Source organism: Salvelinus fontinalis, chromosome 6, assembly GCF_029448725.1.
Source record: "Salvelinus fontinalis isolate EN_2023a chromosome 6, ASM2944872v1, whole genome shotgun sequence".
In the NCBI taxonomy this organism is placed as follows: Eukaryota; Metazoa; Chordata; class Actinopteri; order Salmoniformes; family Salmonidae; genus Salvelinus; species Salvelinus fontinalis.
The window spans coordinates 8,504,084-8,526,583 of NC_074670.1; the positions used below are offsets into that span (position 1 = coordinate 8,504,084).

General features: G+C 51.2%; 2 protein-coding genes across 4 annotated transcripts in view; both read left to right on the forward strand.

Moving 5' to 3' along the window:
• LOC129856932 (intermembrane lipid transfer protein VPS13B-like) overlaps positions 1-13,555 on the forward strand; it is a 49,410-nt gene extending 35,855 nt beyond the window's left edge. Inside the window, exons 7-8 of the mRNA XM_055924716.1 lie at positions 8,237-8,425; positions 13,337-13,555. Of these exons, the coding sequence (XP_055780691.1) occupies positions 8,237-8,425; positions 13,337-13,555 (408 nt within the window). The remainder of the gene's footprint in view (positions 1-8,236; positions 8,426-13,336) is intronic.
• A 140-nt stretch (positions 13,556-13,695) lies between these two features.
• LOC129856931 (intermembrane lipid transfer protein VPS13B-like) overlaps positions 13,696-22,500 on the forward strand; it is a 47,004-nt gene continuing 38,199 nt past the window's right edge. The window contains exons 1-2 of one of the 3 annotated variants that reach the window (XM_055924714.1): positions 13,696-13,755; positions 22,144-22,436. In XM_055924714.1, coding sequence (XP_055780689.1) covers positions 22,288-22,436 — 149 coding nt within the window. In that variant the 5' untranslated portion in view covers positions 13,696-13,755; positions 22,144-22,287. The other 2 variants (XM_055924715.1, XM_055924713.1) reach the window with 2 other exon arrangements.

A 22,500-nucleotide genomic window follows, 5' to 3' on the forward strand; every position in this document is an offset into this window, starting at 1 on the left:
AGGTACTAAGGCAGTCTGTCTGTAGGACCTCAGACCCCATCACTAGGTACTAAGGCAGTCTGTCTGTAGGACCTCAAACCCCATCACTAGGTACTAAGGCAGTCTGTCTGTAGGACCTCAACCCCCATCACTAGGTACTAAGGCAGTCTGTCTGTAGGGCCTCAGACCCCATCACTAGGTACTAAGGCAGTCTGTCTGTCTGTAGGACCTCAGACCCCATCACTAGGTACTAAGGCAGTCTGTCTGTAGGACCTCAAACCCCATCACTAGGTACTAAGGCAGTCTGTCTGTAGGACCTCAGACCCCATCACTAGGTACTAAGGCAGTCTGTCTGTAGGACCTCAGACCCCATCACTAGGTACTAAGGCAGTCTGTCTGTAGAACCTCAAACCCCATCACTAGGTACTAAGGCAGTCTGTCTGTAGGACCTCAAACCCCATCACTAGGTACTAAGGCAGTCTGTCTGTAGGACCTCAAACCCCATCACTAGGTACTAAGGCAGTCTGTCTGTAGGACCTCAAACCCCATCACTAGGTACTAAGGCAGTCTGTCTGTAGGACCTCAGACCCCATCACTAGGTACTAAGGCAGTCTGTCTGTAGGACCTCAAACCCCATCACTAGTTACTAAGGCAGTCTCTCTGTAGGACCTCAAACCCCATCACTAGGTACTAAGGCAGTCTGTCTGTCTGTAGGACCTCAAACCCCATCACTAGGTACTAAGGCAGTCTGTCTGTAGGACCTCAGACCCCATCACTAGGTACTAAGACAGTCTGTCTGTAGGACCTCAAACCCCATCACTAGGTACTAAGGCAGTCTGTCTGTCTGTCTGTAGGACCTCAAACCCCATCACTAGGTACTAAGGCAGTCTGTCTGTCTGTAGGACCTCAAACCCCATCACTAGGTACTAAGGCAGTCTGTCTGTCTGTCTGTAGGACCTCAAACCCCATCACTAGGTACTAAGGCAGTCTGTCTGTCTGTAGGACCTCAAACCCCATCACTAGGTACTAAGACAGTCTGTCTGTAGGACCTCAGACCCCATCACTAGGTACTAAGACAGTCTGTCTGTAGGACCTCAAACCCCATCGCTAGGTACTAAGACAGTCTGTCTGTAGGACCTCAGACCCCATCACTAGGTACTAAGGCAGTCTGTCTGTAGGACCTCAAACCCCATCACTAGGTACTAAGGCAGTCTGTCTGTAGGACCTCAAACCCCATCACTAGGTACTAAGGCAGTCTGTCTGTAGGACCTCAGACCCCATCACTAGGTACTAAGGCAGTCTGTCTGTAGGACCTCAGACCCCATCACTAGGTACTAAGGCAGTCTGTCTGTCTGTCTGTAGGACCTCAAACCCCATCACTAGGTACTAAGGCAGTCTGTCTGTAGGACCTCAAACCCCATCACTAGGTACTAAGACAGTCTGTCTGTCTGTAGGACCTCAAACCCCATCACTAGGTACTAAGGCAGTCTGTCTGTAGGGCCTCAAACCCCATCACTAGGTACTAAGGCAGTCTGTCTGTAGGACCTCAAACCCCATCACTAGGTACTAAGGCAGTCTGTCTGTAGGGCCTCAAACCCCATCACTAGGTACTAAGACAGTCTGTCTGTCTGTAGGACCTCAAACCCCATCACTAGGTACTAAGGCAGTCTGTCTGTCTGTCTGTAGGACCTCAAACCCCATCACTAGGTACTAAGGCAGTCTGTCTGTAGGGCCTCAAACCCCATCACTAGGTACTAAGGCAGTCTGTCTGTAGGACCTCAGACCCCATCACTAGGTACTAAGGCAGTCTGTCTGTAGGACCTCAACCCCCATCACTAGGTACTAAGGCAGTCTGTCTGTCTGTAGGACCTCAAACCCCATCACTAGGTACTAAGGCAGTCTGTCTGTCTGTAGGACCTCAGACCCCATCACTAGGTACTAAGGCAGTCTGTCTGTAGGACCTCAAACCCCATCACTAGGTACTAAGGCAGTCTGTCTGTAGGGCCTCAAACCCCATCACTAGGTACTAAGGCAGTCTGTCTGTAGGACCTCAACCCCATCACTAGGTACTAAGGCAGTCTGTCTGTAGGACCTCAAACCCCATCACTAGGTACTAAGGCAGTCTGTCTGTAGGACCTCAACCCCCATCACTAGGTACTAAGGCAGTCTGTCTGTAGGACCTCAAACCCCATCACTAGGTACTAAGGCAGTCTGTCTGTAGGACCTCAGACCTCATCACTAGGTACTAAGGCAGTCTGTCTGTCTGTAGGACCTCAGACCCCATCACTAGGTACTAAGGCAGTCTGTCTGTAGGACCTCAACCCCATCACTAGGTACTAAGGCAGTCTGTCTGTCTGTAGGGCCTCAAACCCCATCACTAGGTACTAAGGCAGTCTGTCTGTAGGGCCTCAAACCCCATCACTAGGTACTAAGGCAGTCTGTCTGTAGGACCTCAGACCTCATCACTAGGTACTAAGGCAGTCTGTCTGTCTGTAGGACCTCAAACCCCATCACTAGGTACTAAGGCAGTCTGTCTGTAGGACCTCAACCCCATCACTAGGTACTAAGGCAGTCTGTCTGTAGGGCCTCAGACCCCATCACTAGGTACTAAGGCAGTCTGTCTGTAGGACCTCAAACCCCATCACTAGGTACTAAGGCAGTCTGTCTGTAGGGCCTCAAACCCCATCACTAGGTACTAAGGCAGTCTGTCTGTAGGACCTCAAACCCCATCACTAGGTACTAAGGCAGTCTGTCTGTAGGGCCTCAAACCCCATCACTAGGTACTAAGGCAGTCTGTCTGTCTGTCTGTAGGACCTCAAACCCCATCACTAGGTACTAAGGCAGTCTGTCTGTAGGACCTCAGACCCCATCACTAGGTACTAAGGCAGTCTGTCTGTAGGACCTCAAACCCCATCACTAGGTACTAAGGCAGTCTGTCTGTAGGACCTCAACCCCCATCACTAGGTACTAAGGCAGTCTGTCTGTAGGGCCTCAGACCCCATCACTAGGTACTAAGGCAGTCTGTCTGTCTGTAGGACCTCAGACCCCATCACTAGGTACTAAGGCAGTCTGTCTGTAGGACCTCAAACCCCATCACTAGGTACTAAGGCAGTCTGTCTGTAGGACCTCAGACCCCATCACTAGGTACTAAGGCAGTCTGTCTGTAGGACCTCAGACCCCATCACTAGGTACTAAGGCAGTCTGTCTGTAGAACCTCAAACCCCATCACTAGGTACTAAGGCAGTCTGTCTGTAGGACCTCAAACCCCATCACTAGGTACTAAGGCAGTCTGTCTGTAGGACCTCAAACCCCATCACTAGGTACTAAGGCAGTCTGTCTGTAGGACCTCAAACCCCATCACTAGGTACTAAGGCAGTCTGTCTGTAGGACCTCAGACCCCATCACTAGGTACTAAGGCAGTCTGTCTGTAGGACCTCAAACCCCATCACTAGTTACTAAGGCAGTCTCTCTGTAGGACCTCAACCCCCATCACTAGGTACTAAGGCAGTCTGTCTGTAGGACCTCAACCCCCATCACTAGGTACTAAGGCAGTCTGTCTGTAGGACCTCAGACCCCATCACTAGGTACTAAGGCTGTCTGTCTGTCTGTAGGACCTCAGACCCCATCACTAGGTACTAAGGCAGTCTGTCTGTCTGTCTGTAGGACCTCAAACCCCATCACTAGGTACTAAGGCAGTCTGTCTGTCTGTAGGACCTCAAACCCCATCACTAGGTACTAAGGCAGTCTGTCTGTAGGACCTCAAACCCCATCACTAGGTACTAAGACAGTCTGTCTGTCTGTAGGACCTCAAACCCCATCACTAGGTACTAAGGCAGTCTGTCTGTCTGTAGGACCTCAAACCCCATCACTAGGTACTAAGGCAGTCTGTCTGTAGGGCCTCAAACCCCATCACTAGGTACTAAGGCAGTCTGTCAGTCTGTCTGTAGGACCTCAAACCCCATCACTAGGTACTAAGGCAGTCTGTCTGTAGGACCTCAAACCCCATCACTAGGTACTAAGGCAGTCTGTCTGTAGGACCTCAGACCCCATCACTAGGTACTAAGGCAGTCTGTCTGTCTGTAGGACCTCAAACCCCATCACTAGGTACTAAGGCAGTCTGTCTGTAGGACCTCAAACCCCATCACTAGGTACTAAGGCAGTCTGTCTGTAGGACCTCAGACCCCATCACTAGGTACTAAGGCAGTCTGTCTGTAGGACCTCAAACCCCATCACTAGGTACTAAGGCAGTCTGTCTGTAGGACCTCAACCCCCATCACTAGGTACTAAGGCAGTCTGTCTGTAGGGCCTCAGACCCCATCACTAGGTACTAAGGCAGTCTGTCTGTAGGACCTCAACCCCCATCACTAGGTACTAAGGCAGTCTGTCTGTAGGACCTCAAACCCCATCACTAGGTACTAAGGCAGTCTGTCTGTAGGACCTCAAACCCCATCACTAGGTACTAAGGCAGTCTGTCTGTAGGACCTCAGACCCCATCACTAGGTACTAAGGCAGTCTGTCTGTAGGACCTCAGACCCCATCACTAGGTACTAAGGCAGTCTGTCTGTAGGACCTCAAACCCCATCACTAGGTACTAAGGCAGTCTGTCTGTCTGTAGGACCTCAAACCCCATCACTAGGTACTAAGGCAGTCTGTCTGTAGGACCTCAAACCCCATCACTAGGTACTAAGGCAGTCTGTCTGTAGGACCTCAAACCCCATCACTAGGTACTAAGGCAGTCTGTCTGTAGGACCTCAGACCCCATCACTAGGTACTAAGGCAGTCTGTCTGTCTGTAGGACCTCAAACCCCATCACTAGGTACTAAGGCAGTCTGTCTGTAGGACCTCAAACCCCATCACTAGGTACTAAGGCAGTCTGTCTGTAGGACCTCAACCCCCATCACTAGGTACTAAGGCAGTCTGTCTGTAGGACCTCAGACCCCATCACTAGGTACTAAGGCAGTCTGTCTGTCTGTCTGTAGGACCTCAAACCCCATCACTAGGTACTAAGACAGTCTGTCTGTCTGTAGGACCTCAGACCCCATCACTAGGTACTAAGGCAGTCTGTCTGTCTGTCTGTAGGACCTCAAACCCCATCACTAGGTACTAAGGCAGTCTGTCTGTAGGGCCTCAGACCCCATCACTAGGTACTATGGCAGTCTGTCTGTAGGACCTCAAACCCCATCACTAGGTACTAAGGCAGTCTGTCTGTAGGGCCTCAGACCCCATCACTAGGTACTAAGGCAGTCTGTCTGTCTGTAGGACCTCAAACCCCATCACTAGGTACTAAGGCAGTCTGTCTGTAGGACCTCAAACCCCATCACTAGGTACTAAGGCAGTCTGTCTGTAGGACCTCAACCCCCATCACTAGGTACTAAGGCAGGCTGTCTGTAGGACCTCAACCCCCATCACTAGGTACTAAGGCAGTCTGTCTGTAGGACCTCAAACCCCATCACTAGGTACTAAGGCAGTCTGTCTGTCTGTAGGACCTCAGACCCCATCACTAGGTACTAAGGCAGTCTGTCTGTCTGTAGGGCCTCAAACCCCATCACTAGGTACTAAGGCAGTCTGTCTGTAGGACCTCAAACCCCATCACTAGGTACTAAGGCAGTCTGTCTGTAGGACCTCAAACCCCATCACTAGGTACTAAGGCAGTCTGTCTGTAGGACCTCAAACCCCATCACTAGGTACTAAGGCAGTCTGTCTGTAGGACCTCAGACCCCATCACTAGGTACTAAGACAGTCTGCCTGTCTGTCTGTAGGACCTCAAACCCCATCACTAGGTACTAAGACAGTCTGTCTGTCTGTCTGTAGGACCTCAAACCCCATCACTAGGTACTAAGGCAGTCTGTCTGTCTGTCTGTAGGACCTCAAACCCCATCACTAGGTACTATGGCAGTCTGTCTGTAGGACCTCAAACCCCATCACTAGGTACTAAGGCAGTCTGTCTGTAGGGCCTCAAACCCCATCACTAGGTACTAAGGCAGTCTGTCTGTAGGGCCTCAAACCCCATCACTAGGTACTAAGGCAGTCTGTCTGTAGGACCTCAACCCCATCACTAGGTACTAAGGCAGTCTGTCTGTAGGACCTCAAACCCCATCACTAGGTACTAAGGCAGTCTGTCTGTAGGGCCTCAATCCCCATCACTAGGTACTAAGGCAGTCTGTCTGTAGGGCCTCAATCCCCATCACTAGGTACTAAGACAGTCTGTCTGTAGGACCTCAAACCCCATCACTAGGTACTAAGGCAGTCTGTCTGTAGGACCTCAGACCCCATCACTAGGTACTAAGGCAGTCTGTCTGTCTGTAGGACCTCAAACCCCATCACTAGGTACTAAGGCAGTCTGTCTGTAGGGCCTCAGACCCCATCACTAGGTACTAAGGCAGTCTGTCTGTAGGGCCTCAAACCCCATCACTAGGTACTAAGGCAGTCTGTCTGTAGGGCCTCAAACCCCATCACTAGGTACTAAGGCAGTCTGTCTGTCTGTAGGACCTCAGACCCCATCACTAGGTACTAAGGCAGTCTGTCTGTAGGACCTCAAACCCCATCACTAGGTACTAAGGCAGTCTGTCTGTAGGGCCTCAAACCCCATCACTAGGTACTAAGGCAGTCTGTCTGTAGGACCTCAACCCCCATCACTAGGTACGAAGGCAGTCTGTCTGTAGGACCTCAGACCCCATCACTAGGTACTAAGGCAGTCTGTCTGTCTGTCTGTAGGACCTCAAACCCCATCACTAGGTACTAAGGCAGTCTGTCTGTAGGACCTCAGACCCCATCACTAGGTACTAAGGCAGTCTGTCTGTCTGTCTGTAGGACCTCAAACCCCATCACTAGGTACTAAGGCAGTCTGTCTGTAGGACCTCAGACCCCATCACTAGGTACTAAGGCAGTCTGTCTGTCTGTCTGTAGGACCTCAAACCCCATCACTAGGTACTAAGGCAGTCTGTCTGTCTGTCTGTAGGACCTCAGACCCCATCACTAGGTACTAAGGCAGTCTGTCTGTAGAACCTCAGACCCCGTCACTAGGTACTAAGACAGTCTGTCTGTCTGTCTGTAGGACCTCAAACCCCATCACTAGGTACTAAGGCAGTCTGTCTGTCTGTCTGTAGGGCCTCAGACCCCATCACTAGGTACTAAGGCAGTCTGTCTGTAGGACCTCAGACCCCATCACTAGGTACTAAGGCAGTCTGTCTGTCTGTAGGACCTCAAACCCCATCACTAGATACTAAGGCAGTCTGTCTGTCTGTAGGACCTCAAACCCCATCACTAGGTACTAAGGCTGTCTGTCTGTAGGACCTCAACCCCCATCACTAGGTACTAAGGCAGTCTGTCTGTCTGTAGGACCTCAGACCCCATCACTAGGTACTAAGGCAGTCTGTCTGTCTGTAGGACCTCAGACCCCATCACTAGGTACTAAGGCAGTCTGTCTGTAGGACCTCAAACCCCATCACTAGGTACTAAGGCAGTCTGTCTGTAGGACCTCAATCCCCATCACTAGGTACTAAGGCAGTATGTCTGTCTGTAGGATCTCAACCCCCATCACTAGGTACTAAGGCAGTCTGTCTGTAGGGCCTCAAACCCCTTTACTAGGTACTAAGGCAGTCTGGTATCAGGGGATAAAGGCTGATAACTTCAGATCCAGGAAACTAGCTTAAAGCCCAACATGTGTAATCGTCTGGGAAACAGAAACGAATAAAGCATTGTTTCCATAGCACCCGTGATTTATGAGGTAACGGCCGAGCGGAGCTGGGATTGGCCGACTCAGTTGGAGACGGGGCTGTGTGTATGTCCATGTATTCATTATAATCACTGATTAATCTCGCGGTCTGTCTCTGTCTCTGTCTCTCTGTCTCTCTCTGTCTCTCTCTCTGTCTCTCTCTCTGTCTCTCTCTCTGTCTCTCTCTCTGTCTCTCTCTCTGTCTCTGTCTCTGTCTCTGTCTCTCTGTCTCTCTCTCTGTCTCTCTCTCTGTCTCTCTCTCTCTCTCTGTCTCTCTCTCTCTCTATCTCTCTCTCTCTCTCTCTCTCTCTCTCTCTCTCTCTCTCTCTCTCTCTATCTCTGTCTTTCTGTCTCTGTCTTCATCCCTCCCTCTCTCTCTCTTTGTCTCTCCGTCCCTCCCTCTCTCTTTGTCCCCTCCTCCCTCTCTGTGTGTCTCTCTCTCCGTCCCTCCCTCTCTCTTTGTCCCTTCCTCCCTCTCTGTTTGTCTCTCTCTCTGCCCCTCCCTCTCTGTTTGTCTCTCTCTCCGTCCCTCCCTCTCTTTAGGAGGCGTTCCAGCTGGGTATCTACTGGTCCAACACGAACACGGTCCATAAGTCTACAGCCCTGAAGCTGGTCCATGACCTGACGTCGCCGCGCTGGAAGGAAGGTGTCAGTCCTGAGGTCCTCACCCTGGACGAGGAGGGCTGTGTGGAGACAGAGATCCACCTGGGGAGGAGCCCTGGAAGACAGAAGGTTAGGGACCATCCATACTCACTTCCTCCCCAAGCCACCTTTCTCTACATGACACACGTCATTTAGCTCTTATCCAGAGAGGCTGACAATGAGTTGATTCAACAAGGTAGGAACACAGGTCACCGTTATTACATTCAACAAGGTAGGAACACAGGTCACCGTTATTACATTCAACAAGGTAGGAACACAGGTCACTGTTATTACATTCAACAAGGTAGGAACAGGTCACTGTTATTACATTCAACAAGGTAGGAACACAGGTCACTGTTATTACATTCAACAAGGTAGGAACACAGGTCACTGTTATTACATTCAACAAGGTAGGAACAGGTCACTGTTATTACATTCAACAAGGTAGGAACACAGGTCACTGTTATTACATTCAACAAGGTAGGAACACAGGTCACTGTTATTACATTCAACAAGGTAGGAACACAGGTCACTGTTATTACATTCAACAAGGTAGGATCAGGTCACTGTTATTACATTCAACAAGGTAGGAACACAGGTCACTGTTATTACATTCAACAAGGTAGGAACAGGTCACTGTTATTACATTCAACAAGGTAGGAACACAGGTCACTGTTATTACATTCAACAAGGTAGGAACACAGGTCACTGTTATTACATTCAACAAGGTAGGAACACAGGTCACTGTTATTACATTCAACAAGGTAGGAACAGGTCACTGTTATTACATTCAACAAGGTAGGAACACAGGTCACTGTTATTACATTCAACAAGGTAGGAACAGGTCACTGTCATTACATTCAACAAGGTAGGAACACAGGTCACTGTTATTACATTCAACAAGGTAGGAACAGGTCACTGTTATTACATTCAACAAGGTAGGAACAGGTCACTGTTATTACATTCAACAAGGTAGGAACACAGGTCACTGTTATTACATTCAACAAGGTAGGAACACAGGTCACTGTTATTACATTCAACAAGGTAGGAACACAGGTCACTGTTATTACATTCAACAAGGTAGGAACAGGTCACTGTTATTACATTCAACAAGGTAGGAGCAGGTCACTGTTATTACATTCAACAAGGTAGGAACAGGTCACTGTCATTACATTCAACAAGGTAGGAACACAGGTCACTGTTATTACATTCAACAAGGTAGGAACAGGTCACTGTTATTACATTCAACAAGGTAGGAACACAGGTCACTGTCATTACATTCAACAAGGTAGGAACACAGGTCACTGTCATTACATTCAACAAGGTAGGAACAGGTCACTGTTATTACATTCAACAAGGTAGGAACAGGTCACTGTCATTACATTCAACAAGGTAGGAACAGGTCACTGTTATTACATTCAACAAGGTAGGAACACAGGTCACTGTTATTACATTCAACAAGGTAGGAACACAGGTCAGATAACCACAGGTCACTGTTATTACATTCAACAAGGTAGGAACACAGGTCAGATAACCACAGGTCACTGTCATTACATTCAACAAGGTAGGAACACAGGTCACTGTCATTACATTCAACAAGGTAGGAACAGGTCACTGTTATTACATTCAACAAGGTAGGAACACAGGTCAGATAACCACAGGTCACTGTCATTACATTCAACAAGGTAGGAACAGGTCACTGTTATTACATTCAACAAGGTAGGAACACAGGTCACTGTTATTACATTCAACAAGGTAGGAACAGGTCACTGTCATTACATTCAACAAGGTAGGAACAGGTCACTGTTATTACATTCAACAAGGTAGGAACACAGGTCACTGTCATTACATTCAACAAGGTAGGAACAGGTCACTGTTATTACATTCAACAAGGTAGGAACACAGGTCACTGTCATTACATTCAACAAGGTAGGAACAGGTCACTGTTATTGCATTCAACAAGGTAGGAACAGGTCACTGTTATTACATTCAACAAGGTAGGAACAGGTCACTGTTATTACATTCAACAAGGTAGGAACACAGGTCACTGTCATTACATTCAACAAGGTAGGAACAGGTCACTGTTATTACATTCAACAAGGTAGGAACACAGGTCACTGTTATTACATTCAACAAGGTAGGAACAGGTCACTGTCATTACATTCAACAAGGTAGGAACACAGGTCACTGTTATTACATTCAACAAGGTAGGAACAGGTCACTGTCATTACATTCAACAAGGTAGGAACACAGGTCACTGTTATTACATTCAACAAGGTAGGAACAGGTCACTGTCATTACATTCAACAAGGTAGGAACAGGTCACTGTCATTACATTCAACAAGGTAGGAACACAGGTCACTGTTATTACATTCAACAAGGTAGGAACACAGGTCACTGTTATTACATTCAACAAGGTAGGAACACAGGTCACTGTTATTACATTCAACAAGGTAGGATCAGGTCACTGTTATTACATTCAACAAGGTAGGAACACAGGTCACTGTTATTACATTCAACAAGGTAGGAACAGGTCACTGTTATTACATTCAACAAGGTAGGAACAGGTCACTGTCATTACATTCAACAAGGTAGGAACACAGGTCACTGTTATTACATTCAACAAGGTAGGAACACAGGTCACTGTTATTACATTCAACAAGGTAGGAACAGGTCACTGTCATTACATTCAACAAGGTAGGAACAGGTCACTGTCATTACATTCAACAAGGTAGGAACACAGGTCACTGTTATTACATTCAACAAGGTAGGAACACAGGTCACTGTTATTACATTCAACAAGGTAGGAACAGGTCACTGTTATTACATTCAACAAGGTAGGAACAGGTCACTGTTATTACATTCAACAAGGTAGGAACACAGGTCACCGTTATTACATTCAACAAGGTAGGAACACAGGTCACTGTTATTACATTCAACAAGGTAGGAACAGGTCACTGTTATTACATTCAACAAGGTAGGAACAGGTCACTGTTATTACATTCAACAAGGTAGGAACACAGGTCACTGTTATTACATTCAACAAGGTAGGAACACAGGTCACTGTTATTACATTCAACAAGGTAGGAACAGGTCACTGTTATTACATTCAACAAGGTAGGAACAGGTCACTGTCATTACATTCAACAAGGTAGGAACACAGGTCACTGTTATTACATTCAACAAGGTAGGAACACAGGTCAGATAACCACAGGTCACTGTTATTACATTCAACAAGGTAGGAACACAGGTCAGATAACCACAGGTCACTGTCATTACATTCAACAAGGTAGGAACAGGTCACTGTTATTACATTCAACAAGGTAGGAACACAGGTCACTGTTATTACATTCAACAAGGTAGGAACACAGGTCACTGTTATTACATTCAACAAGGTAGGAACAGGTCACTGTTATTACATTCAACAAGGTAGGAACACAGGTCACTGTTATTACATTCAACAAGGTAGGAACAGGTCACTGTTATTACATTCAACAAGGTAGGAACACAGGTCACTGTCATTACATTCAACAAGGTAGGAACACAGGTCACTGTTATTACATTCAACAAGGTAGGAACACAGGTCACCGTTATTACATTCAACAAGGTAGGAACACAGGTCACTGTCATTACATTCAACAAGGTAGGAACAGGTCACTGTTATTACATTCAACAAGGTAGGAACACAGGTCACTGTTATTACATTCAACAAGGTAGGAACAGGTCACTGTCATTACATTCAACAAGGTAGGAACACAGGTCACTGTTATTACATTCAACAAGGTAGGAACACAGGTCACTGTTATTACATTCAACAAGGTAGGAACAGGTCACTGTTATTACATTCAACAAGGTAGGAACACAGGTCACTGTTATTACATTCAACAAGGTAGGAACAGGTCAGACAACCACATATCACTGTCCTGTCTAGAAAGTGTCAATGAGACTAACTAACACATAGAAATACAGTATCAGATAGACATGAGTGACTGGAAGCATGTGGAGGCATTAACTCTCTCTCTGTCTGTCTCCGTCTCTGTCTCTCTCTGTCTGTCTCCGTCTCTGTCTCTCTCTGTCTGTCTCCGTCTCTGTCTCTCTCTGTCTCTCTCTGTCTCTCTCCGTCTCTCTCTGTCTCTCTCTGTCTCTCTCTCTGTCTCTCTCTGTCTCTCTCTCTGTCTCTCTCTGTCTCTCTCTGTCTCTCTCTGTCTCTCTCTCTGTCTCTCTCTGTCTCTCTCTCTGTCTCTCTCTGTCTCTCTCTCTGTCTCTCTCTCTGTCTCTCTCTGTCTCTCTCTGTCTCTCTCTCTGTCTCTCTCTGTCTCTCTCTCTGTCTCTCTCTGTCTCTCTCTCTGTCTCTCTCTCTCTCTCTGTCTCTCTCTCTGTCTCTCTCTGTCTCTCTCTGTCTCTCTCTCTGTCTCTCTCTGTCTCTCTCTCCGTCTCTGTCTCTCTCTGTCTGTCTCCGTATGTCTCTCTCTGTCTCTCTCTGTCTTTCTCTGTCTCTCTCTCTGTCTCTCTCTCTGTCTGTCTCTCTCTGTGTCTGTCTCTCTCTGTCTCTCCCTGTCTGTCTCTCTCTCTCTTTGTCTCTCTGTCTGTCTCTGTCTCTCCCTGTCTCTGTCTCTCTCTCTCTCTCTCTCTGTCTCTCTCTGTCTCTGTGTCTCCGTCTCTCTCTGTCTGTGTCTCTGTCTGTGTCTGTCTCTCTCTCTCTGTGTCTCTCTCTCTGTGTCTCTGTCTCTCTCTGTCTCTCTCTCTGTCTCTCTCTCTGTCTCTCTCTCTGTCTCTGTGTCTCCGTCTCTCTCTGTCTGTGTCTCTGTCTGTGTCTCTGTCTGTGTCTGTCTCTCTCTCTCTGTGTCTCTGTCTCTCTCTCTGTCTCTCTCTCTGTCTCTCTCTGTCTCTCTCTGTCTCTCTCTCTGTCTGTGTCTCTCTCTGTGTCTCTCTCTGTGTCTGTCTCTCTCGGTCTCTCTCTGTCTCTGTCTCTGTGTGTCTGTGTCTCCTCCCTCCCTATAGGTTTGTCAGTTCTGCGTGTCGTCTGTGGTGAGACACGGCATCCAGATCATCCAGATAGAAGACAGGACCATCCTGGTTAACAACACCCCCTACTTCCTGTCATGTAGAGCCCTACTGTCTGACCAGGCCCTGGGGACCACAGACCAGGTAACACCCCCTACTTCCTGTCATGTAGAGCCCTACTGTCTGACCAGGCCCTGGGGACCACAGACCAGGTAACACCCCCTACTTCCTGTCATGTAGAGCCCTACTGTCTGACCAGGCCCTGGGGACCACAGACCAGGTAACACCCCCTACTTCCTGTCATGTAGAGCCCTACTGTCTGACCAGGCCCTGGGGACCACAGACCAGGTAACACCCCCTACTTCCTGTCATGTAGAGCCCTACTGTCTGACCAGGCCCTGGGGACCACAGACCAGGTAACACCCCCTACTTCCTGTCATGTAGAGCCCTACTGTCTGACCAAGCCCTGGGGACCACAGACCAGGTAACACCCCCTACTTCCTGTCATATAGAGCCCTACTGTCTGTCCAGGCCCTGGGGACCACAGACCAGGTAACACCCCCTACTTCCTGTCATATAGAGCCCTACTGTCTGACCAGGCCCTGGGGACCGCAGACCAGGTAACACCCCCTACTTCCTGTCATATAGAGCCCTACTGTCTGTCCAGGCCCTGGGGACCACAGACCAGGTAACACCCCCTATATCCTGTCCTCTCGACCTCTACTGTCTGACTAGGAACCATTCTCACCGACGGGGCTGCAGTGGAGTAGGTTGAGAGTTTCAAGTTCCTTGGTGTCCACCACCAACAAACTAACATGGTCCAAGCACACCAAGACAGTCGTGAAGAGGGCACGACAAAACCTATTCCCCCTCAGGAGACTGAAAAGATTTGGCATGGGTCCTCAGATCCTCAAAAGGTTCTACAGCTGCACCATCGAGAGCATCCTGACTGGTTACATCACTGCCTGGTATGGCAACTACTCGGCCTCCGACCGCAAGGCACTACAGAGGGTAGTGTGTACGACCCAGGACATCACTGAGGCCAAGCTTCCTGCCATTCAGGACTTATTTTTTTACTTTAGTTTATTTAGTAAAGATTTTCTTAACCAACGATGTAGTTTTAAGAAGATAAGATTTAAGGGCTTGTCAGTCAGCATTTCACTAATAAGGTCTACCTACACCTGTTGTATTGGGCACATGGGACAAATACAATTTGATTTGACACACACACACACACACACACACACACACACGTACGTTTTCTAGCGTGGTGTAGAATCCCCCAGCCTGTAGTCCAGTGGTTCTCAATCCTGGTGCTGGGGACACCGAGGGCTGGGGACACCGAGGGCTGGGGACACCGAGGGCTGGGGACACCGAGGGCTGGGGACACCGAGGGCTGGGGACACCGAGGGCTGGGGACACCGAGGGCTGGTGACACCGAGGGCTGGGGACCCCGAGGGCTGGGGACACCGAGGGCTGGGGACACCGAGGGCTGGGGACACCGAGGGCTGGGGACACCGAGGGCTGGGGACACCGAGGGCTGGGGACACCGAGGGCTGGGGACACCGAGGGCTGGGGACCCCGAGGGCTGGGGACCCCGAGGGCTGGGGACACCGAGGGCTGGGGACACCGAGGGCTGGGGACACCGAGGGCTGGGGACACCGAGGGCTGGGGACACCGAGGGCTGGGGACCCCGAGGGCTGGGGACACCGAGGGCTGGTGACACCGAGGGCTGGGGACACCGAGGGCTGGCGACCCCGAGGGCTGGGGACACCGAGGGCTGGGGACCCCGAGGGCTGGGGACCCCGAGGGCCGGCGACCCCGAGGGCTGGCGACCCCAAGAGGTGAACATTTAGGTTTTTGCTCTAGAACCACACAGCCGGTTTACATGATCAACTCATCATCAATATGTGAATATTGGAATCAGCTGTGTAGTGTGAAGGCAAAACCCCCAAAATGTGCCACCCCCTCTGAGATACACTGCTCTGTGACTGTGGAGAGCAGAGGCTTGTTCCCATCAGTTCATGTTCCCCACACACACACACACACACGCACGCACGCACGCACGCACGCACGCACCACACACACCACACACACACACACACACACGCACGAACGCACGCACCACACACACCACACACACCACACACACACACACACACCACACACACCACACACACCACACACACCACACACACACACACAGACACACACACAGACACACACACACCACACACACCACACACACACACCACACACACACACACACACACACACAAACACACACACGCACACCATATCATGTTTCTCCCCCTGCTCCTCTCTCAGTCCCCACTCTGCCAGTCTCACCATGTGGTCGTTGGCACTCCACAGCCCAGACACATTAGAGACAAACACCATGAATTGGTTGCAGGTTTGTGTTTTCTCGGGACGCGTCCCCCCCCCCTTGAAGAACCACGCGGTGATGTCATTTAACGAGCCTTCAGATCCTCCGGAGAAGACGATGGCATGAGGTTACCAGTTGCCACTGCCGGTTAGACGAAGAACCTTAACGGGCAGGACTGTGACGGCTTTAAAACACAGACCACAAACAACAGCGGCTTTTCTAGTGGGCTATTCATCATGCTTTAGGGCCTAACCGCGTCCGTACCAAACTACTCACTGTTCTCAGCAGGGCGGAACCCTGCTACCGGTTTAGGCCTCTCTGGGAGGAACGGTCTCTCTGGGAGGAACGGTCTCTCTGGGAGGAACGGTCTCTCTGGGAGGAACGGTCTCTCTGGGAGGAACGGAACGGTCTCTCTGTGGAGGAACGGTCTCTCTGGGAGGAACGGTCTCTCTGGGAGGAACGGTCTCTCTGGGAGGAACGGCCTCTCTGGGAGGAACGGCCTCTCTGGGAGGAACGGTCTCTCTGGGAGGAACGGTCTCTCTGGGAGGAACGGTCTCTCTGGGAGGAACGGAACGGTCTCTCTGTGGAGGAACGGTCTCTCTGGGAGGAACGGTCTCTCTGGGAGGAACGGTCTCTCTGGGAGGAACGGTCTCTCTGGGAGGAACGGCCCGGTCTCTCTGGGAGGAACGGTCTCTCTGGGAGGAACGGTCTCTCTGGGAGGAACGGTCTCTCTGGGAGGAACGGTCTCTCTGGGAGGAACGGTCTCTCTGGGAGGAACGGCCTCTCTGGGAGGAACGGTCTCTCTGGGAGGAACGGTCTCTCTGGGAGGAACGGTCTCTCTGGGAGGAACGGTCTCTCTGGGAGGAACGGTCTCTCTGGAGGAACGGTCTCTCTGGGAGGAACGGTCTCTCTGTGGAGGAACGGTCTCTCTGGGAGGAACGGTCTCTCTGGGAGGAACGGTCTCTCTGGGAGGAACGGCCTCTCTGGGAGGAACGGCCTCTCTGGGAGGAACGGTCTCTCTGGGAGGAACGGTCTCTCTGGGAGGAACGGTCTCTCTGGGAGGAACGGTCTCTCTGGGAGGAACGGTCTCTCTGGGAGGAACGGTCTCTCTGGGAGGAACGGTCTCTCTGGGAGGAACGGTCTCTCTGGGAGGAACGGTCTCTCTGGGAGGAACGGTCTCTCTGGAGGAACGGTCTCTCTGGGAGGAACGGTCTCTCTGGGAGGAACGGTCTCTCTGTGGAGGAACGGTCTCTCTCTGGGAGGAACGGTCTCTCTGGGAGGAACGACCCAGTCTCTCTGGGAGGAACGGTCTCTCTGGGGAGGAACGGCCCGGTCTCTCTGGGAGGAACGGTCTCTCTGGGAGGAACGGTCTCTCTGGGAGGAACGGTCTCTCTGGGAGGAACGGCCCGGTCTCTCTGGGAGGAACGGTCTCTCTGGGAGGAACGGCCCGGTCTCTCTGGGAGGAACGGTCTCTCTGGGAGGAACGGCTCGGTCTCTCTGGGAGGAACGGTCCCTCTGGGAGGAACGGTCTCTCTGGGAGGAACGGCCCGGTCTCTCTGGGAGGAACGGTCTCTCTGGGAGGAACGGTCTCTCTGGGAGGAACGGTCTCTCTGGGAGGAACGGTCTCTCTGGGAGGAACGACCCGGTCTCTCTGGGAGGAACGGTCTCTCTGGGAGTAACGGTCACTCTGGGAGGAACGACCCGGTCTCTCTGGGAGGAACGGTCTCTCTGGGAGGAACGGTCTCTCTGGGAGGAACGGTCTCTCTGGGAGGAACGGTCTCTCTGGGAGGAACGGTCTCTCTGGGAGTAACGGTCTCTCTGGGAGGAACGGTCTCTCTGGGAGTAACGGTCTCTCTGGGAGGAACGGTCTCTCTGGGAGGAACGGTCTCTCTGGGAGTAACGGTCTCTCTGGGAGGAACGGTCTCTCTGGGAGGAACGGCCTCTCTGGGAGGAACGGCCCGGTCTCTCTGGAGGAACGGTCTCTCTGGGAGGAACGGCCCGGTCTCTCTGGGAGGAACGGTCTCTCTGGGAGGAACGGCTCGGTCTCTCTGGGAGGAACGGTCCCTCTGGGAGGAACGGTCTCTCTGGGAGGAACGGTCTCTCTGGGAGGAACGACCCGGTCTCTCTGGGAGGAACGGCCCGGTCTCTCTGGGAGGAACGGTCTCTCTGGGAGGAACGGTCTCTCTGGGAGGAACGGTCTCTCTGGGAGGAACGGTCTCTCTGGGAGGAACGACCCGGTCTCTCTGGGAGGAACGGTCTCTCTGGGAGTAACGGTCTCTCTGGGAGGAACGGCCCGGTCTCTCTGGAGGAACGGTCTCTCTGGAGGAACAGTCTCTCTGGAGGAACGGTCTCTCTGGGAGGAACGGCCTCTCTGGGAGGAACGGTCTCTCTGGGAGGAACGGTCTCTCTGGGAGGAACGGTCTCTCTGGGAGGAACGGTCTCTCTGGGAGGAACGGTCTCTCTGGGAGGAACAGTCTCTCTGGAGGAACAGTCTCTCTGGGAGGAACGGTCTCTCTGGGAGGAACGGTCTCTCTGGGAGGAACAGTCTCTCTGGGAGGAACGGTCTCTCTGGGAGGAACGGTCTCTCTGGAGGAACGGTCTCTCTGGAGGAACAGTCTCTCTGGAGGAACGGTCTCTCTGGGAGGAACGGTCTCTCTGGGAGGAACGGTCTCTCTGGGAGGAACGGTCTCTCTGGGAGGAACGGTCTCTCTGGGAGGAACGGTCTCTCTGGAGGAACGGTCTCTCTGGGAGGAACGGTCTCTCTGGGAGGAACGGAACGGTCTCTCTGGAGGAACGGTCTCTCTGGGAGGAACGGTCTCTCTGGGAGGAATGGTCTCTCTGGGAGGAACGGTCTCTCTGGGAGGAACGGTCTCTCTGGGAGGAATGGTCTCTCTGGAGGAACGGTCTCTCTGGGAGGAACGGAACGGTCTCTCTGTGAGGAACGGTCTCTCTGGGAGGAACGGTCTCTCTGGAGGAACGGCCTCTCTGGGAGGAACGGCCTCTCTGGGAGGAACGGTCTCTCTGGGAGGAACGGTCTCTCTGGGAGGAACGGTCTCTCTGGGAGGAACGGTCTCTCTGGAGGAACGGTCTCTCTGGGAGGAACGGAACGGTCTCTCTGTGAGGAACGGTCTCTCTGGGAGGAACGGTCTCTCTGGGAGGAACGGTCTCTCTGGAGGAACGGTCTCTCTGGGAGGAACGGTCTCTCTGGGAGGAACGGAACGGTCTCTCTGGAGGAACGGTCTCTCTGGGAGGAACGGTCTCTCTGGGAGGAACGGTCTCTCTGGGAGGAACGGTCTCTCTGGGAGGAACGGTCTCTCTGGGAGGAATGGTCTCTCTGGAGGAACGGTCTCTCTGGGAGGAACGGAACGGTCTCTCTGTGAGGAACGGTCTCTCTGGGAGGAACGGTCTCTCTGGAGGAACGGCCTCTCTGGGAGGAACGGCCTCTCTGGGAGGAACGGTCTCTCTGGGAGGAACGGTCTCTCTGGGAGGAACGGTCTCTCTGGGAGGAACGGTCTCTCTGGGAGGAACGGTCTCTCTGGGAGGAACGGTCTCTCTGGGAGGAACGGTCTCTCTGGGAGGAACGGTCTCTCTGGGAGGAACGGTCTCTCTGGAGGAACGGTCTCTCTGGGAGGAACGGTCTCTCTGGAGGAACGGTCTCTCTGGGAGGAACGGTCTCTCTGGGAGGAACGGTCTCTCTGGGAGGAACGGTCTCTCTGGGAGGAACGGTCTCTCTGGGAGGAACGGCATGGTCGCGTTAAATTCCGCTGTCCTACCGAGCAATAAGGGCATTTACTACTCGTAGTGTGGACCCCTTTCACAGTAACTTTATGCCGTTACTGGTTAACGTTGACCCCCATTTTCTCCAATAACACAATACAACAGAGGATACTGGTCCACCTGATCAGACATGTATTTCATGCAGCAAAAAAAATGATATTAACTCATTTTGGACCCAAATTAGCAGTTTGGTTAGGTGCAGTTACAGAGTGGGTAATAACAGCCAGTCTCCTGTCTTCTCTAGGCCTGTTCTCTACCCAGATACAGCGGTGTTCAGTTACAGAGTGGGTAATAACAGCCAGTCTCCTGTCTTCTCTAGGCCTGTTCTCTACCCAGATACAGCGGTGTTCAGTTACAGAGTGGGTAATAACAACCAGTCTCCTGTCTTCTCTAGGCCTGTTCTCTACCCAGATACAGCGGTGTTCAGTTACAGAGTGGGTAATAACAACCAGTCTCCTGTCTTCTCTAGGCCTGTTCTCTACCCAGATACAGCGGTGTTCAGTTACAGAGTGGGTAATAACAGCCAGTCTCCTGTCTTCTCTAGGCCTGTTCTCTACCCAGATACAGCGGTGTTCAGTTACAGAGTGGGTAATAACAACCAGTCTCCTGTCTTCTCTAGGCCTGTTCTCTACCCAGATACAGCGGTGTTCAGTTACAGAGTGGGTAATAACAACCAGTCTCCTGTCTTCTCTAGGCCTGTTCTCTACCCAGATACAGCGGTGTTCAGTTACAGAGTGGGTAATAACAACCAGTCTCCTGTCTTCTCTAGGCCTGTTCTCTACCCAGATACAGCGGTGTTCAGTTACAGAGTGGGTAATAACAACCAGTCTCCTGTCTTCTCTAGGCCTGTTCTCTACCCAGATACAGCGGTGTTCAGTTACAGAGTGGGTAATAACAGCCAGTCTCCTGTCTTCTCTAGGCCTGTTCTCTACCCAGATACAGTGGTGTTCAGTTACAGAGTGGGTAATAACAGCCAGTCTCCTGTCTTCTCTAGGCCTGTTCTCTACCCAGATACAGCGGTGTTCAGTTACAGAGTGGGTAATAACAGCCAGTCTCCTGTCTTCTCTAGGCCTGTTCTCTACCCAGATACAGTGGTGTTCAGTTACAGAGTGGGTAATAACAACCAGTCTCCTGTCTTCTCTAGGCCTGTTCTCTCCCAGATACAGCGGTGTTCAGTTACAGAGTGGGTAATAACAGCCAGTCTCCTGTCTTCTCTAGGCCTGTTCTCTACCCAGATACAGTGGTGTTCAGTTACAGAGTGGGTAATAACAACCAGTCTCCTGTCTTCTCTAGGCCTGTTCTCTCCCAGATACAGCGGTGTTCAGTTACAGAGTGGGTAATAACAGCCAGTCTCCTGTCTTCTCTAGGCCTGTTCTCTACCCAGATACAGCGGTGTTCAGTTACAGAGTGGGTAATAACAACCAGTCTCCTGTCTTCTCTAGGCCTGTTCTCTACCCAGATACAGCGGTGTTCAGTTACAGAGTGGGTAATAACAACCAGTCTCCTGTCTTCTCTAGGCCTGTTCTCTCCCAGATACAGCGGTGTTCAGTTACAGAGTGGGTAATAACAACCAGTCTCCTGTCTTCTCTAGGCCTGTTCTCTACCCAGATACAGCGGTGTTCAGTTACAGAGTGGGTAATAACAGCCAGTCTCCTGTCTTCTCTAGGCCTGTTCTCTACCCAGATACAGCGGTGTTCAGTTACAGAGTGGGTAATAACAGCCAGTCTCCTGTCTTCTCTAGGCCTGTTCTCTACCCAGATACAGCGGTGTTCAGTTACAGAGTGGGTAATAACAGCCAGTCTCCTGTCTTCTCTAGGCCTGTTCTCTACCCAGATACAGCGGTGTTCAGTTACAGAGTGGGTAATAACAACCAGTCTCCTGTCTTCTCTAGGCCTGTTCTCTACCCAGATACAGCGGTGTTCAGTTACAGAGTGGGTAATAACAGCCAGTCTCCTGTCTTCTCTAGGCCTGTTCTCTACCCAGATACAGCGGTGTTCAGTTACAGAGTGGGTAATAACAGCCAGTCTCCTGTCTTCTCTAGGCCTGTTCTCTACCCAGATACAGCGGTGTTCAGTTACAGAGTGGGTAATAACAGCCAGTCTCCTGTCTTCTCTAGGCCTGTTCTCTACCCAGATACAGTGGTGTTCAGTTACAGAGTGGGTAATAACAGCCAGTCTCCTGTCTTCTCTAGGCCTGTTCTCTACCCAGATACAGTGGTGTTCAGTTACAGAGTGGGTAATAACAGCCAGTCTCCTGTCTTCTCTAGGCCTGTTCTCTACCCAGATACAGCGGTGTTCAGTTACAGAGTGGGTAATAACAACCAGTCTCCTGTCTTCTCTAGGCCTGTTCTCTACCCAGATACAGCGGTGTTCAGTTACAGAGTGGGTAATAACAGCCAGTCTCCTGTCTTCTCTAGGCCTGTTCTCTACCCAGATACAGCGGTGTTCAGTTACAGAGTGGGTAATAACAGCCAGTCTCCTGTCTTCTCTAGGCCTGTTCTCTACCCAGATACAGCGGTGTTCAGTTACAGAGTGGGTAATAACAACCAGTCTCCTGTCTTCTCTAGGCCTGTTCTCTACCCAGATACAGCGGTGTTCAGTTACAGAGTGGGTAATAACAGCCAGTCTCCTGTCTTCTCTAGGCCTGTTCTCTCCCAGATACAGTGGTGTTCAGCCTGGCTCCGGCGGGAGGGAAGACACCTTCCAGACCCGTCTCTGTGGCCTGCTGGGACCTGCTAAGAAAGGAGGAGGGGGGGATCTCTCAGTTCCCTCTACCAACCAGACACATGATGTTCAGCTGTCTGCCCACCCCAGACCCTGGACCTGTAGCTGGGTCTGGGTCCTGGAGCCTCCCGGCCCCCATCAGACCTGACTTCCCCAGGCAGAGTGTGGCCGTCCCTGGGGAGATCTGCAGCAGCAGTGGTCTGAGCACCAGGTGGGTGAAACAGAGCAGAGAGACTACAGGACAGAGAGACTACAGGACAGAGAGACTACAGGAC